Source organism: Vanacampus margaritifer, chromosome 11 (assembly GCF_051991255.1).
Source record: "Vanacampus margaritifer isolate UIUO_Vmar chromosome 11, RoL_Vmar_1.0, whole genome shotgun sequence".
NCBI classification, from domain to species: Eukaryota; Metazoa; Chordata; class Actinopteri; order Syngnathiformes; family Syngnathidae; genus Vanacampus; species Vanacampus margaritifer.
Genome location: NC_135442.1, coordinates 457,501 through 472,759, shown reverse-complemented (window position 1 = coordinate 472,759; position 15,259 = coordinate 457,501). Strand labels below are relative to the sequence as shown.

Sequence of the window (15,259 nt, the reverse complement as noted above, 5' to 3'; positions counted from 1 at the left end):
AACTAAACAAAAGATGTTCAAAATTTGTTTCCAAATAGTGACCTTCCCGCCGCCAAGCATCCGAACTAACAGCGGGATCTCGGTGCAATGTTGTCGGGCCTGGCAGGCGCCCGAGCCGGTTACGTACACAAATGGCAAGGCGGGGCTGCCAAGCTAAATGCTAACCTTCAGCGGGATCTCGGTGCAATGTTGTCGGGCCTGGCAGGCGCCCGAGCCGGTTACGTACACAAATGGCAAGGCGGGGCTGCTAAGCTAAATGCTAACCTTCAGCGGGATCTCGGTGCAATGTTGTCGGGCCTGGCAGGCGCCCGAGCCGGTTACGTACACAAATGGCAAGGCGGGGCTGCTAAGCTAAATGCTAACCTTGTCGGTGCGCGTCATCGTGTTTGTACCAAAAACGAAGTCGACTTAAGTATGCTTGAAGTGTACTCCAAATGAGGAGAGTTGACTTCCGGTTGACTTTTCTTGTACTTATTGGAAGTATACTCCACCAAGTCAATATGAATAATAATCATACTTTTTGTTTGTGTAGCGATTTTCAAAGACACTTTAAAACAACAACAACTGATAAAAAAACATATGCTAAAAGTTGACATACTGTCTTAGAAGGCACTTGCTGTGAATGTAACGGGTCTGAAATTGTAGGTTCCATTTATTTATAAAGTCCTAAACAGCATGTATACATGGACTCAAATGGGCCCACAAAGAGTTGACTTCAAGTTTAGTACAAGACTGGAAAAATAAACTTAGCTATACGCTACTTTTTGTTCAGGTGACTCGGGCCGTTGCTGTCCGTGACCGAGCACCGGTACCGGTACCGATGTCCAAAATGGAGGCGCACGTTTGTTGTGATTGCTTTATTACGTCCGTGTCAGGAAGTACACTTGTGCTCTCGTCGTACGTGTCAAAGTCGGTGGACAATTGGACAAACCTTCTGCAGGGTACACAACTCATGGATGGACAAACAACGTGAAATCAAATCAAAGTCAGCAAAAACACACACGCACGCACACTGGTGAGGTGTCGAGTGTATTGCGGAAGAAATTGCGCCACCGTGTGTTTTGTGTGCGTCGCTATCACGAGGGAGGGTGGCGGCCATCTTCCAATCACGAGGCAGCTGCTTGCTGCGGGGGAGCAAAACTGACAAAATGAATACAAATAAATATATATATATATATATATATGAAATATATGCGATTATTTCAATTTCTTTTTTTTTTGTATTTAATATTGCAATTATATTTTTATATGTGTTTTTATTTTCACTTGTATTCATTTTTTTAGCCATTGATGTCTTTTTTGAATGTTGGCAGCTTTGCTCCTCAACATCCTTAAGCGGACGTCATGACCAGCGTGCACACGGCATCGTCACGGCAGGCAACCACTGATCGATGGATCCACAAATGTTTGATTTGTCGTTTACAGATCTTGATTGCTTTCAAATGGTTGCAATTACGCATGACGCAATCGGTCCTTTCAAAGTTTTGCAAACATCCGATTTTAATTTGAAAAGCAGCATTTTTGGGGGGTTATGACGAATCGTTGATTGAAAAGGTTATTTGAGTTCAAATACTGGATGGATGGAGATGTCTGGACATCATCACACGAGCGCATAAATGACAGGTGAGCTCCTCGCGGGAGGTGGTGAAGGCACAGGTGAGCACAGCAAACACGCACGCACACACACACTCCTCTTCACCACAAAGGCATTTGTGTGATTGTAAATAAGCATTGACGGAGGCGGGTCAACTGGAAGGCTTGACTGCCATTGGCTGAACCAACAGGACAAGTGTGAATGACATCATCATGAGCATGTGATTGACAGGTGACATCATCCTACGCGTATCCACCTGACCCATCTCTGTCAATATCCCGCCACCCTCCCCAGACAGGAAGTGCGAGGACGCCACTTCCTATCCGCGCCGCTTTCCTCCCACCAGAGTCTCCGAGCTGTCAGGCTCATTCCTCCTCCTCCTCCTCCTCTTCCTCCCCCGCCATGACCTCCACCAGCAGCTCGGCGGTGCAGGTGGCCTCGCCCAGATTGTTGATGGCCTTCACCGTGTACTTGGCGTCGTCGTCGCCCGACACCTGCGGACGCAAAGCGCACGCGTCAGCAAAAGGTCCACTTGAAACCTGGCAATCGTTTACTTTTGCCGAGATGTTGGCGAGCCTTGACCTTTATTTATTTGTCAGCTCGTGTTCATTTCCTCAACGAAACCAAACTAGAACAAAACCCTCATTAATAAACAATAAGTGGGACTAAATGAGGATGCGTTTTTTTGTCGACTAACGAAGACGAGACGAAAATGTACTAAAATCTATGAACATTTTAGTCGATGAACAAAAACCAGCTGAAAATGATATGATTGAGTCAAATCTGGTCTGCTCATCTGTCATGTGACACACAGTGACACGCCCCCTTTCACATCTGCAGCTAGCATGTGCAACAGACAGGCGGCGGATTTTAAAGTCAATTCTAGTTAGAATGTAACATGAATTGAATGAACTTACTAGCTCGTAGCATGTAGCGACGGCAGCCAGCGCAATTGCGCGTGAAGTCAAGAAAAAGACAACTGGCCTCGTCGGTCTCCCGACATTTGACAGTACGAGTCTCCGTCTCTCTTTTGGTGCTCACGGGGCCCTCGCGTCTAATCACGTCTTGTAACGAATGAATTTCTTGTACGCTACGGCCGACGCAAGTGGCTAGCGGCTAGCGGTTAGCATGACAACAAGTGTCCGGCCGCTTTGACAGCTTATTTGAATTCTTTTTCAAAATTGTGGACCGAGGCTACTTTGTCATTCACTCTCCATGTTTAAAGGAAGAAATGTGCCTTCAATTGCACGTTGAGGTCTTTTCATTATTTATTTAAAAAAAGAAACAACAACTTTGTCTTCATTAAATTTGATAAAAGCCCTTAAAAACTGAAAATGTCAGACTCGCACCTCGGAAATGACGAGGCTGCAGTTGCCGTCCTCGTCGTAGTCGATCTGGAAGTGGCGGGTCTCCTTGATGGGCTGCCCGTCCTTGTACCACACCACCTCGGGGTCGGGGTAACCTGCCGACGGCCCCCGGGCGGGCGGTTAAAAGCCGAGCGTGGCGGGCTTGCGGGGGCGGGCGCTTTGGGGTACCTTCGATCTTGCAGTGGAAACGCGCGGCGCTGCCCTCCACCACCTCCGCATCTCGGATGACGGCGCTGAAGGTGGGCTTGCACTCGGCCCGGCGCTCCGGCTCCAAGCACTCCGGGAAGCGATCGTCCTCTGAAAGGCACGGCAGACAGACGGCAGCCGAGCGGCCGCCGAGCGCCACCTGAGCTTTGCCGGCCTTCCGTTTGCCGCTCGCGGACCTCCTGCCGCTTTGTCGCGCAAATGAGCGACGACGCGCCAGCCGTTCTATTCTCAAAAAACTAAGTCAAGTCCTGCCGGCAATTTTCAACGCTTTCTTTGCTCCGGAAGAAAATCCGCCAAATGTCTCCGTTTTTGCCTTCGAGCTGTCAAACAATAACATTTTGGAATCGGATTCGTTCCACAATTGTGGAGTGCAATTTATAGGCTACGCTACGCATATATATTAGAGGTGTCAGTCAATTCAAATTTGCAATCGTCATTAATTGCATGACTTCAATCATTAACTGACATTTGAGATCTCAATTGATATTTACAATAAAAATGTTCCTCATTTAAATATGTTTGCATTTTTTAGTCATTTAGTCAAGAACAAAATGTCAAATTAAAAAGATGTCGTGTGTCGATGAGTGTGATATTGATTTGTGTTGGGGTCACTTTTATGCCACTAGATGGCATCATTGCATTTGTAAGATAACGGTGACAGCTCAGTGCATTTTTCTTTTCATATTAAGAGCTGACTAAAACGATGTCACTTGTTCAATTCTGCACAATTGCTCCCAAAAACGTATAACTATGTTGTATTTAAAATGTTTTAAGTTTTTTTTTAATGCTAGCGCATCCAGAAGGCTTGAAGCGCTGGGAGTAGTTAGTTGTTACAAAAAACGGCCAGGAGGTGGCAGCAGAGTATAAGAGATCAACCCGGGCCATGTTGCAAAAAGCTCTTTTCCACAGGTTTGTGAATAATGATACAACTTAGCTATCATCGAATGCCAATTGCTGTAAAACGGAACCAGATATCAATATACTTTTTTTTTCCTGATGAAAGAAGAGACAAAGTCAGTCCAGTCAAATCAGTCAAAATGGCAGCCGGTCAACGAGTCGGCATTGTTGGATCCACTCTTTTTCGTATCAGCTGATGACTCGCATCGTTGAAAATTAAAGTGGAAAAAAAAAAGCATCGATCGTTTGAAATATTGTGTCGTCCGCAAACATTGATCAAATGTTTGACTTGAACGCACGCGGTCGCGTTCAACGTGTGCGACCTTGAACATTTTGTTTGTCCAAACGACAAACGCGCGTGATGAATGTGATTTTTTAAAAAAACGAGTGCGATTGGAAGCAAGCGAGTGGCCAAAAACTCTAATAATGAAGGAAGGAGAGCCAAGCGTGTGCGTGTGCGTGTGCGTGTGCGTGTGCGCACCTTCAGTGGGCGAGCCCCTCTTGGCATGGACCCCCGCCATCATGGCCATGGACGAGAGCCTGCCGATGGCTTTGATGGCGTGCCCGGTCTTCTGCCACTTCCTCCTCAGGATGTACTTCCTCATCCTCTCCTTGGACAGCTTCTTGGCCTTCATGGTGTTGGTGTCCTGCTTGAGCCACGTGTGCTCCAGACACTGCGGGCAGCTCAGACGCGCCCTGGCCGGCGGCGCAAAGGTCACACGTGCACAAATTCAACTCTTTGAAAGAATGTTGGATTAAGATTGAAACGTTCCTTGGTGCTACCTTAAGGACACGCCCGCTGCATAGCGCCAATAACGTCAACTCGGGCTTCCTTTTTTTTTTTTTTTCGCTCTCAACGGGCGGTGCAACGTCTTGTGCGCACAAGTTGCTGCTTTGTGAAAAACACGCACTCACTATGGCCAGCAGATGGCAGCGTTTTCAATGGGCTCCCGTGTGGCAAATGACGTGACAACATGCCGGATATCAAAGGTTTTTAAGGATGACGTGAACGATCAAAGCCTTCGTCACATGAAATGGAATTCACGCGGCGTCGCCAAACAAAAAACTTTTCTGCTGATCTTTTCCATTTTGGCTTGATGTCACTCAAAAGACTTTTTTTCAAATGGGGACCACTAAGGTCGAAACAAACTTTTTCTTTTCTAGTGAAAGAATGTTTACGCAGTCACAGCACACAATTTTGTGTTTGCCTCGAAAGATGAGTGAAAATGCTGCAAATGTGCTCTAGCTTGCTTTTTTTTTGGTTTGTTTTTGGGCAGCAAAAGAGTTGAACAGAAACAGCAACTTTCCGCACGTGAGTTGGGATTTTTGAGGTCCCTTCTCAAGGTTTCTCTTTTTTGCCCTGATGGTTGTGTTTTTCTTGCGGTTCGATGGTGACACGTCGTTCGCCTTTGAGAGTCTTTTGCGACTAAGAAACGAAGCATGGACTTGACTTGGTTCGGTCCCGAGCGATGCTACACGGATGCGGTGTTTGCGAGGATGACGACGCGGCGCGAATGCGACGGGAAGACGACCGACCTCATGTCCTTCTGGAGCAGCCGCGTGATGAAGTCCTTGGCGTGCTCGGAGATCTCGTCGAAGGCCTCGTCCTCAAAGTCCCACGTGGCCGAAGTCACGTTGGCCAACGTCTCGTTGTCGTTGTCGCCCATGAACGGCGACAGACCGCTCAGCCTGACGGGGACAAACAAACGCGGGTCGCGGGACGGCTCGGCCAGAGGACGCCACTTTGCTTTGCAAGCCACAAAGTGCAAATACGTCCGCTTATTGTACTTGAGTTGCTTTTTGCAATACTTTGTGGAGTATTCTTTTTTTTTCTTTCTTTTTTGTCCCACAGGAAGAGCAAATGCCGGCGAGTAACGTTAAGACGCGTCTCTGCTTACATTCCAGAAGCGTTTTGTAGGAATAGCCTTCTTTTGAGCGCTAAAACAGCCGCAAGTAGCGCGCTAATTAGCATTAGCGAGTCCGACTGGAGTCGATCTTAACGTTTCTTTGCGCATCCATAAATTGAAGCAGAAATCATTGACAATCGAATCAAAAATGGTTGCGAATGGAATCGCAGAGCCAAAAATCGCAATCACGAGGAATTCCCAAACCTCGTTATTCCAAATCGTAGCTTGTTTAGATGCTTTGCTCGAGCGTACAAAAGCACAATAAATATCTCTCTTTTTAATATCGCCAACTTCCCCACACTACGGCGATCTTCATCACACGGTGATCTTCGTATGGCGCCAATCTGGTAACGGTGACGTCTGGATGTGGTCACGTGACTCAACACCGGCAGGACAAGCCAGAGAGTCAACTGGTCCAAGTGCAGCCATTTTGGATCCATGAGCTAACGTCTTTCAAACATGGGCGAAAATACTTTGGACTTCTACTCGTCGAGTCGAGACTTTTGTACTTTGACGGGAGTCATTATTTGAGTAGGACGTGGAGAATGTCAGTGGTTTTGCCACGTGTGAAAAAGCTTGCGAGCGCGACTCACAGGATGTAGCAGATGACGCCGATGCTCCACATGTCGGTGGGGTAACTGATGGCCTCGTAGTTGATGACTTCGGGGGCTACAAACTCGGGCGTCCCGAACAAAACTTTCAGGGTGCCGGCGTTTTCTGCCAGAGACAAACGAAAGGAAGGCCGGCGGCGTTAGGAAGCGGCGGCGGAAAGCGCGGAAAAAGTGCGAGCGGGCGGCCGAGGTCACCGAGCCGCCGGGCCAGGCCGAAGTCGATGAGTTTGATCCTGCTGCCGATCTTGTTGACACACATGATGTTCTCGGGTTTGAGGTCCAGGTGCACGATGCCCTGCTTGTGGATGAAGCCCACGCCGTCCACGATCTGCAGCATGTACTTGATGACCTCGCGCTCCGACAGCTCAAAGTCCTCGTCCATGATGCGCTCAAACAGCTCGCCGCCGGAGATCCTGCCCGGCGCAGGACGGCCGTCAGTCAAAGCCAGCAAAAGGTCAACTGGGGTCTTTTTTCCCGCTTGCTGATGCTAACCGTTTTGTAGCATTGGCAGCTCGCTTCTCACTTTTTCACAACGACACAAAGTCACCAGATAAGCCAACGTCCATGCTTACCTTGCTCCAAGCAATCTCCCTTTTTTCCCCCAAATCAAATCACACTGACAGAAATATTTCAAGCGTAACGTTTGTCTTTTTTTTTTTACATGATTAACTTCCATGTACTCATTTTTTTTTTAAAATCATTTCAACACAAACCTACCAAACCTTCTTTGTTGCATATTCATGAGTCTAATAAAAGCTATCAATGTGAAATCCTCAGGTTGATGTATTTAGTATGAATGAAGTATAATGACTCTAAAGTATTTATTTAAAATACATAAAGTCAATTGTTTGAATTGCATAACAAGCAGGTTACACGATAAATATGTGAAGATCACTTATGTCTATTATTTTTTTTTACTTTGACATTTTTCTGTTTTTGGAATCAAACTGAATGCAGACGTCCCAAAAACGTAAAAAGTTATTTTATTAATACATAAAGCTGAGGAATATGCATTTCAAATAAATTGTCTTCCTTAGAATAATGAACATGTTTATTTGGTAGGTTTGTGTTAAAATGACCTTTAACTCTTTGACTGCCAAAAACGTTAAATAACGTTTAGTAAAATCATATGGAGGAGTGCCAAAGACGTTAAAAGACGTTTTTTTCCAAACAGAGGTGAAACTAACCATTTTCTATTGTTGATTACTGAAAAACGGAATAAGGTAGAAACAAACTTTTTTTTCTGATGAAAGATAAGAGTCCAATCCTTCATTTGGTAGTATGTGTGTTTCCATAGTCCAAACACATCATTTTCTGTGGACCTTGAAAGATCAGTCAAAAACGCTTAAATCGGCAGGCACCCACGGCATCCCTTTTCTGAAAACGTCTGGCAGTCAAAGTTAAAAAAAAAAAGTACATGAGATTTACGTTGGTCTTGAAATGTTTCTGCGAGCGCGTCCGGATGTCGGCGGCGCGCTGGCCAAGTGGCGAGCGCAGCGGCCTCACGCTTCTTTTGGCGGTTCGATTCCGGGCTAGACTAAGACTTTGTTTCTCTTTGTGCCGGAGTGGCTTTTCTCCGGGGACGATCTTAGTCCTGCTCTTTGCCCCCACCAAAACCTGGACTTTAGCTTGATTTAGGACTGGAGATTAGCTGTGAACGTGAGCCTAATGAGCGCTGGTGAAAATCTGGAACCGTCACGTCTCAAGTGGAAGCGGAGGACTACCTACATCTCCAGCACCACCACGATGTCCGACTTTCCCTCGAAGGCGTCCACGCACTGGACCAGCTTGGGATGGTGGAGGCTGTTCATGATGCCGATCTCCTGCCGGACGTTGTCTTTGTCCTTGGCCGAGTACGCTTTGATGAACTTGCCCGCCCACACCTTCTTGGTGGCCTTCTCCACGAGCTTGAACACCTGACCAAACTTGCCCCTGTAGGCCACACCAACACGGACATCCATGTGAGGAACGCCTCCGTCCCCAAAGCATCCACATGCCACTGAGCCCATCGAGGTGCGCCGGATCCACGAGCCGCCGCTTGAGTGGAAGCCTAACTGGGGCAGGGTTCTGACTTTCGGGACCGTTGTGAGATGAGGCCTCTGCAGGGGTGGCAAATCCAAGTCCAGAAAGTCAAAACCCTGCCCTGGTTTGGCTTTAGCCCCAGGTGCTAGCTGCCACCGTGCTCATTTACGTGCTAGCTAGCTAGTTAGCATCAGGGGTTAAAGCCAAAAACTGGGGCAGGGTTTTGACTTTCTGGACCTGGATTTGTGAGATGAGGCCTCTGCAGGGGTGGCAAATCCAAGTCCAGAAAGTCAAAACCCTGCCCCGGTTTGGCTTTAGCCCCAGGTGCTAGCTGCCACCGTGCTCATTTACGTGCTAGCTAGCTAGGTAGCATCAGGGGTTAAAGGCAAAACTGGCGACCGGCCGTCGCGTGGCTGTGACCGGTCCTGGCTTGGAGCCTTTCTATCGATCTGCGTCTTAAGCGGCAGAAAGCAGCTAAGACCATCGGCTCACCCCTTCACACACGGGCTCGGGTTCGGCTGAGCCGTCCCCCGTGTGGGTGGGCCTAGAAGAGTAGAGACGATTTGGACTAGATGAGACCTTCTTGCGCATTCAGCGCTTGACAGCCGCGTACTGGATCTGTCTGGCAAGCAGTAAATAGTCCAACTAGGACATTCCGTCTTCTGGCGGTTAGCGTTAACATTAAGATACAAGAAGCCGTGAAAGGCTTGCTGGAGCGAAGGCGCGCAAGTCCCGAAGGCGCGCAAGTCCCGAAGGCGCGCAAGTCCCGAAGTCGCGCAAGTCCCGAAGGCGCGCAAGTCCCGAAGGCGCGCAAGTCCCGAAGGCGCGCAAGTCCCGAAGGCGCGCCGACCGATGGCACGCGGCTCAACAAGGAAGGATTGTTGAGCCGGCGCAACATCTGGCCAGGCGTGCGGCGTCTCGGCGTGTCTCAAGCTTGAAGGGGCTCGCTTACGTTCCCAGCCGCTCCTCCACGTCGTAGAGCTCCTTCACCTTCACGTCCGTTCGCACCGTCACCTGCCTGTAGTCCGGCACCTTTTCAGAGTCTGCCAACGAGGGGAAGCGGCGTCAGAGCGCTCGTGAAGAGAAAAGGTCAACAAAAACCCTCGTTGATGAACAATACGTGGGACTAAAAACCTGTGTGCATTTTTGTTGACTGATGAAGACGAGACCAAAATGTGCTTCACTTCAATAAATACAAAATACAAAATGATATGATTTTGTCAAATCTTGTCTGCTAATCTGTCGCTGTGACGTGCGTGTGCGTGTGCGTGTGCGTACCATCCTCGTCCTCCTCCACCTCCTCCTGGTTCTCTGTGGACGGAAGCAAAGAACACAAGTTAGTGGACTGGGTCGGGTCCACGCGGCGCCACGCACTCGGCCGGCGGGTCCGCACCGTCGTCGTCTGCCAGGCCCACGGTGACCTCCTCCGACTCGGCGCTGGGCTCGCTGATGCCGTAGATGTTCTCCGCTCGGATCCGAAACTTATATTGGCGCTCCGGGAGAAGGTTCTGGAGGTGGCCGGAGAGATAGTGAGACATAATCGTGGACTAAAAGCCCCGCAGTTGCTGGAACTAAAAGGCTGACGGGGTCCGTGCGGTTTGCATTTCAGTTCAGGGACGTGAGCTGCGTTCGGAATTCAGGGTGCTTCTCACCAACCCCGACCAACTGGACCGTTTTGCTTTGGTACGAATTTACGGGCTGATCGTCTGGTCTCATCAGACAAGCCTGTCCTGCCAGCCTCAATTCAGTAGCCAATCATATTGCAGCGAGAAGAGTCCCGACTACAACTCGGAGAAGGGAGTCCTTGGAACATGTCAAGGACATGGAAAGAGCAACTTGGAGGACGCGGTCATGGACAAGCGTATAAAGACGGACAAAGACATGGACAGACTTAGCGGTAGACACAGACACGGTCAGAGACACGTATGTAGACGGCGGACGCACTTGGACGTTGTAGGACGTGCTGTTGCAGGACACCAGCGGCGTCCACTTGTGGTCCACAGAGTTGGACATCTCCAGGTGGTAGGTCTGGACGGCACTGCCGCCGTCGTAGGTGGGACCGTACCAGGACAGCGTCAGACTGGAGCGTCTCACGTCGGACAGGGCCGGAACCTTTGCGGGCGGGTCCGGCTTGTCTGGAAGACGGAGGACACTTTTGACAAGGGCCACGTCTCGTAGGTGCTGTTTTGCCTCGCAATGATGAGTCCGCCCGCGCTAAAGGTGCTAAAGAAGTTAGCATCCTTCTACTGAGTAGGACATGAGCGTTTTCCAAAATCTTGCTCAGCGCATGTGCAGGAGAAGGAGGGCCGGCGTGCCCGGTCGGAGGTCACGCCAAGTGCAAACGGGAGCGCCGGCTCCTCCGCTGCCATAAAAGGCATCGGGTTTCATGCGTCCCCAAACAAAGACTGCTCGATCCACGCCGAGCCGACCTTAGCCTAGTTTAGCTCAAGCCGCGGTAAGCTGAGAGCCGCCGCGCAAATGCGTGCTAATGCTAACGTGCTAACATGGACGCGGTCCAGATTTGGAGACATACATGGTCATGGACAGAGATGTGGATGAAGACGAAAACGTGGACGTGGACACGACCTGACGCCGGCAACACGAGCATCGTTCAAATCTGGTTGATCGCCGCAAGATAGAAAATCCGCCTTTGAACACTTTTGGTCAAATTGTGTTCCGTCTGCTCCGATTCGTTCAACACGCACGCTAAGGTTCTGTGCCGGCAAGAATCCTCCAACAAGTCCTTGGAGGCAGAAATCTTGCATGATCTCAAAAGAGACGGAACTGAAAGCAAAACGTGTCCTGAAGGTTTTTGAAAAGGTCCGGAAAAAAAAAAAAGATTTGCTTTGCCAAATACCTCTTGCTGTTTGGGGAACCGACTTTGATACCAATAACCACTTTGGGTCGTTGGGGTGTTTTCAATGACGGCCGCGTTGCTTCAATTGGCCACTTGATATGTTTTTTATGCTCGTTGGTTTTTGACGCGAGAGCAGAACAGAAGAAGGCTTTGAAAAGAAGGCTTGAAGAAATGCGAGTTTTTACACCAACGGCGGCAACCCCGTCGGCCATGTTGGAAAAAAGCTCATTTACTCTCAGTTCTAAACAGATTTGTGAATAATGATGAATGTCAGCTACGTTCTAATGCTAATTGCTGCAAAACGGAAACAGATCGAAATAGACTTTTGTTTTTCCCCGACGGAAGAAGAGACTCGAATCTTTCTTTTGGTGGCTTCCATGTTTTGAGAGCAATAGAACACAATATTCTGTGGGCCTTGCAAAATCCGTCCAAATGCAAAATTCTGTCAAAATGGCTGCCAGTCAACGAGTTCAAAACAAAACTGCTAGCATGCTACTGCTAATGGGTCATCATGGGCTCTTTGCACAAATCCACGACTTCCTGAACTCAACACTTCTCCTCCATTTCCGGTCTTTCATGATTGGACTCGCTGACGAATCCAGGTGTGCAGAATCCTGGCCTCAGTCGCCATGACGACAGTGGTCAGGCACACCTGGATTCGTCAGCGAGTCCAATCATGAGAGGCAGGAAATGAAGGAGTGGGATTGAGTTCAGGAAGTCGTGGATTTGTGCAAAGAGCCCACTATGCTAATGATAGCATGCAAATTCTGGCCTTCATGCTAATGTTAATGCTAACACATTTCTATCGCTAATGTTCGGGCTAAAATGCTTATCTGCCAATGCTAACAGGTTAATGTACACTATCCTTAATGTAATAATAATAATAATAATAATAATACATTGATTTGTAATGCACTTTACATTTACACAAAAGAAATGAAGTGCTAAATATTGCCGATGCTAAATAATGCTAACCCAAGATGCAAGCGCTAACCCTAACATAAGGCAAAGAACACGCCGACTGCTAGCATGGCAATGCTAATGCTAATGCTCACGCTATCAATGCCAACCTGACCTTAAGATAAGAAATGTCAACAGGTGAATGCTAAGGTGCTAATGCTAAGAGGCTAATTCCTCACCCACAATGGTGAGGTTGAGCGCGGCCTGCCGGAGGCCATATTGGTTCCTCAGCTCGACGGTGTAGCATCCGCAGTGCTCCTGCTGCCCGCTGCCGATGGTCAGCAGGCTGCTGCTGTCCGTGCTGACGATGGACGTCTCCGCCGCGCCCTCCTGGATCTGGACGCGCGCGCCGCACCCTCAGCATCAAATGCGTGTGCGTGCGTGCGTGCAGGTGCGTGCGTCTCACCGGCTTCCTGAACTTGAGCCAAGTGCAGCTGATGGGCGGAGCTCCAGAGAACTTGCAGAGGATCTCCACCTTCTCCCCCGCCAGGATCTTCATGTCCTCCGGGAACGCCGCGATGTGAGGAGGCAGTGCTGCACACACACACATCATGGGGCCCATTTCTTACTATCATTGTGGGGACATTTTGGTGGTCCCTGTGAGTCCAAAACTTGGTTTTAGAGTTTAGGGAAATGCATGATGTCATTAAGATGTCCCAACGTGTGTGCGTGTGTGTCACCTTGTTTGGGGGGCGTCTTGGCTGTGGGCTTCTTTATTCGAGCTTCACCTGCCAACACAAAGATGGCTGAAAAGAGCTCCATGCCCATATTTGGATGTCCTGGCGTGTGCAGCTTTAGATCAGGGATGGGCCATAATTAACTTGGGTTTTGGTTTTTTTCAACTCGAGAAATGCTTCACACACAAAAAACGCTGCTAAACATTCAATAAATTTATGTTTTTAGTCTAGAAGTGGCGGATTTAATAACATAAACAAATAAAGTAGTAGTACGAGGAACAAATTCATGAATTTTTTATAAGGTGAGTGGAAAATAAAAGAGGACAAAATCGGACTTGTTGCTTCAACGAAACGCGTGATTTTGTTGACGATCGGCACACGACGAGCCAAAATCTCTTGCGTGCTTAAATAGAGATTTCAACATTTAGAGACTCCGATTGAAATTCATTTATTATGAAGCTAATTATTTGTCATAATGTTTGGATACCCTGAAGTGTCCTTGCCCCCCCCATGCCCCCCCCCCCCCTTTTTAAAAGTGCTGGCAAACGAGATGTTGCATCTCAAGTCGCACGTTAACATCACAAAAAAAAAATCAAAAGTTAAACGAATGAAAAAAACAAAACTGCCCTGAAAAAAAATTCCAAACCACAAACAGAACAACAACAAAAAGTCCAAAGCAGAATTGCAAAACTATTTTAACGCTGATGTGTGTGCGTTTGACAGAATTGTTGGTGTGTGCGTGTGCGCGCGTGTGCGCCGTTCCCAGCCTGCATGTCCTTATTGGGACAAAAGCAGCGAGCGAGACGTCGCCGTCCTCTTCTTCTTCTTCTTCTTCTTTTTTCTCGCGTTGTCGTGTTGTCGCTGCCAGCATTCAAACGATGCTTCTTTTGCCTTAAACCATCTTTTGTCAACTTACTCTCCGAGGTGGCCGCCGTCTTCTTGCCGGACTTGTTGTCAGCCGCCGATTTTTCCGGAGGATCTGCACACGCACACAAAAGCCGGAGGACACAAAAATGATAAGCGGCCTCCACGTATGAGCGACTTTCACATCTTTGCTTTTGAGTTGAGAGCAAATAATTGCAGTTTCGGCGGCAGCAACACATTTTTGTGCTAATGAGCCACAATGCTAACAAAATTAGCATCCAAATCGCAAATGAACGCCGCAGCAGCACGAAGACGCACAATCAATTGACAGGCAGGCATTAATTCTTTATCCTTTGGGAAGAAGAATATTTCAAGCGGCTCCGTTTTATGATAATCGTCAGCAACAATCGTCCATCGTCCGCTAAATGGACTCTTTTCCAATGGAATTTGGGGCCATTGCTACTCATGTTGTTCTTGGGGCTAACCAAAGACAAGCTCGAAGTGAATTGTCAAAAGTCAACACACGGGAGGATCCAAAGTCCCTTTGATGCTTTATTGTCAATGTCCTCTTTTCTTACCGTCCACCAGAACCAAGCAGGAACATTGGTCCCGGCCCGCCGAGTTCTCCACCTTGCATTTGTACTCGCCTTCGTCCTCGGGCAGCGCCTTGTCGATGCTCAGCGAGCAAACGCCGCCTGCGCGCAAAAAAAGAGCGAGGAAACAAGAAAAGTCAGACAGAATCTTGCACTTTTATTTTGAAAAGAACCAGGAAAAGTGTGCTAATGCTAGCCACGCTAATACAGAAGTAGCAGCCAGCCAGGTGCGGCTGACCTTTGACCTGATGGGCTTCTGATCTTTTCTGCCGATGTGAACCAACATTTCGATTGCTTGGTTTTGGCAACTCGATTTGATTTGCGGATGTTTGTTTTCAAAATGCTCGCATCCATTTTCGGAAGCGCTTCATGCTTTGAAAAATCCGTTTTTGCTTTACGGAACAATATGGAGATGTTTTTTCATCAACTTCCAAAAGAAATCAAAAGCAATTATTTAGGAAAATAGCAAAACAAAGAAAGTCGTTGGAATGAAAAGTGAGCGCATTCGGAACAATTGCGACGACAGCGATCGACTTTGGAGTGTCGAGCGATTGTCGGCCTTTTTTGCAAACTGCTGCTACGAGATGGAATTCCGCTGGAGGCGGGGGGGGGGGGGGGTCTTAGGGGGGAATTCCGGTGGAGGTGGAGGGAGGGGGGGGATTGGGGGGGGGATCACGTCTGGAGTTCAACTGCCAACTTCAAA

At 48.4% G+C, this 15,259-nt stretch overlaps 1 protein-coding gene across 1 annotated transcript in view; it reads right to left on the bottom strand.

Moving 5' to 3' along the window:
- Positions 1-842: 842 nt before the first annotated feature.
- mylkb (myosin light chain kinase b) overlaps positions 843-15,259 on the bottom strand; it is a 16,178-nt gene continuing 1,761 nt past the window's right edge. The window contains exons 2-18 of the mRNA XM_077579412.1: positions 14,542-14,658; positions 14,016-14,078; positions 13,103-13,150; positions 12,829-12,956; positions 12,602-12,758; positions 10,550-10,740; positions 9,999-10,113; positions 9,884-9,916; positions 9,558-9,648; positions 8,312-8,515; positions 6,779-6,996; positions 6,566-6,689; positions 5,602-5,754; positions 4,547-4,761; positions 3,130-3,258; positions 2,944-3,056; positions 843-2,088 (exon numbers count right to left, since the gene is read on the bottom strand). Of these exons, the coding sequence (XP_077435538.1) occupies positions 1,960-2,088; positions 2,944-3,056; positions 3,130-3,258; positions 4,547-4,761; positions 5,602-5,754; positions 6,566-6,689; positions 6,779-6,996; positions 8,312-8,515; positions 9,558-9,648; positions 9,884-9,916; positions 9,999-10,113; positions 10,550-10,740; positions 12,602-12,758; positions 12,829-12,956; positions 13,103-13,150; positions 14,016-14,078; positions 14,542-14,658 (2,228 nt within the window). The 3' untranslated portion in view covers positions 843-1,959. The remainder of the gene's footprint in view (positions 2,089-2,943; positions 3,057-3,129; positions 3,259-4,546; positions 4,762-5,601; positions 5,755-6,565; positions 6,690-6,778; positions 6,997-8,311; positions 8,516-9,557; positions 9,649-9,883; positions 9,917-9,998; positions 10,114-10,549; positions 10,741-12,601; positions 12,759-12,828; positions 12,957-13,102; positions 13,151-14,015; positions 14,079-14,541; positions 14,659-15,259) is intronic.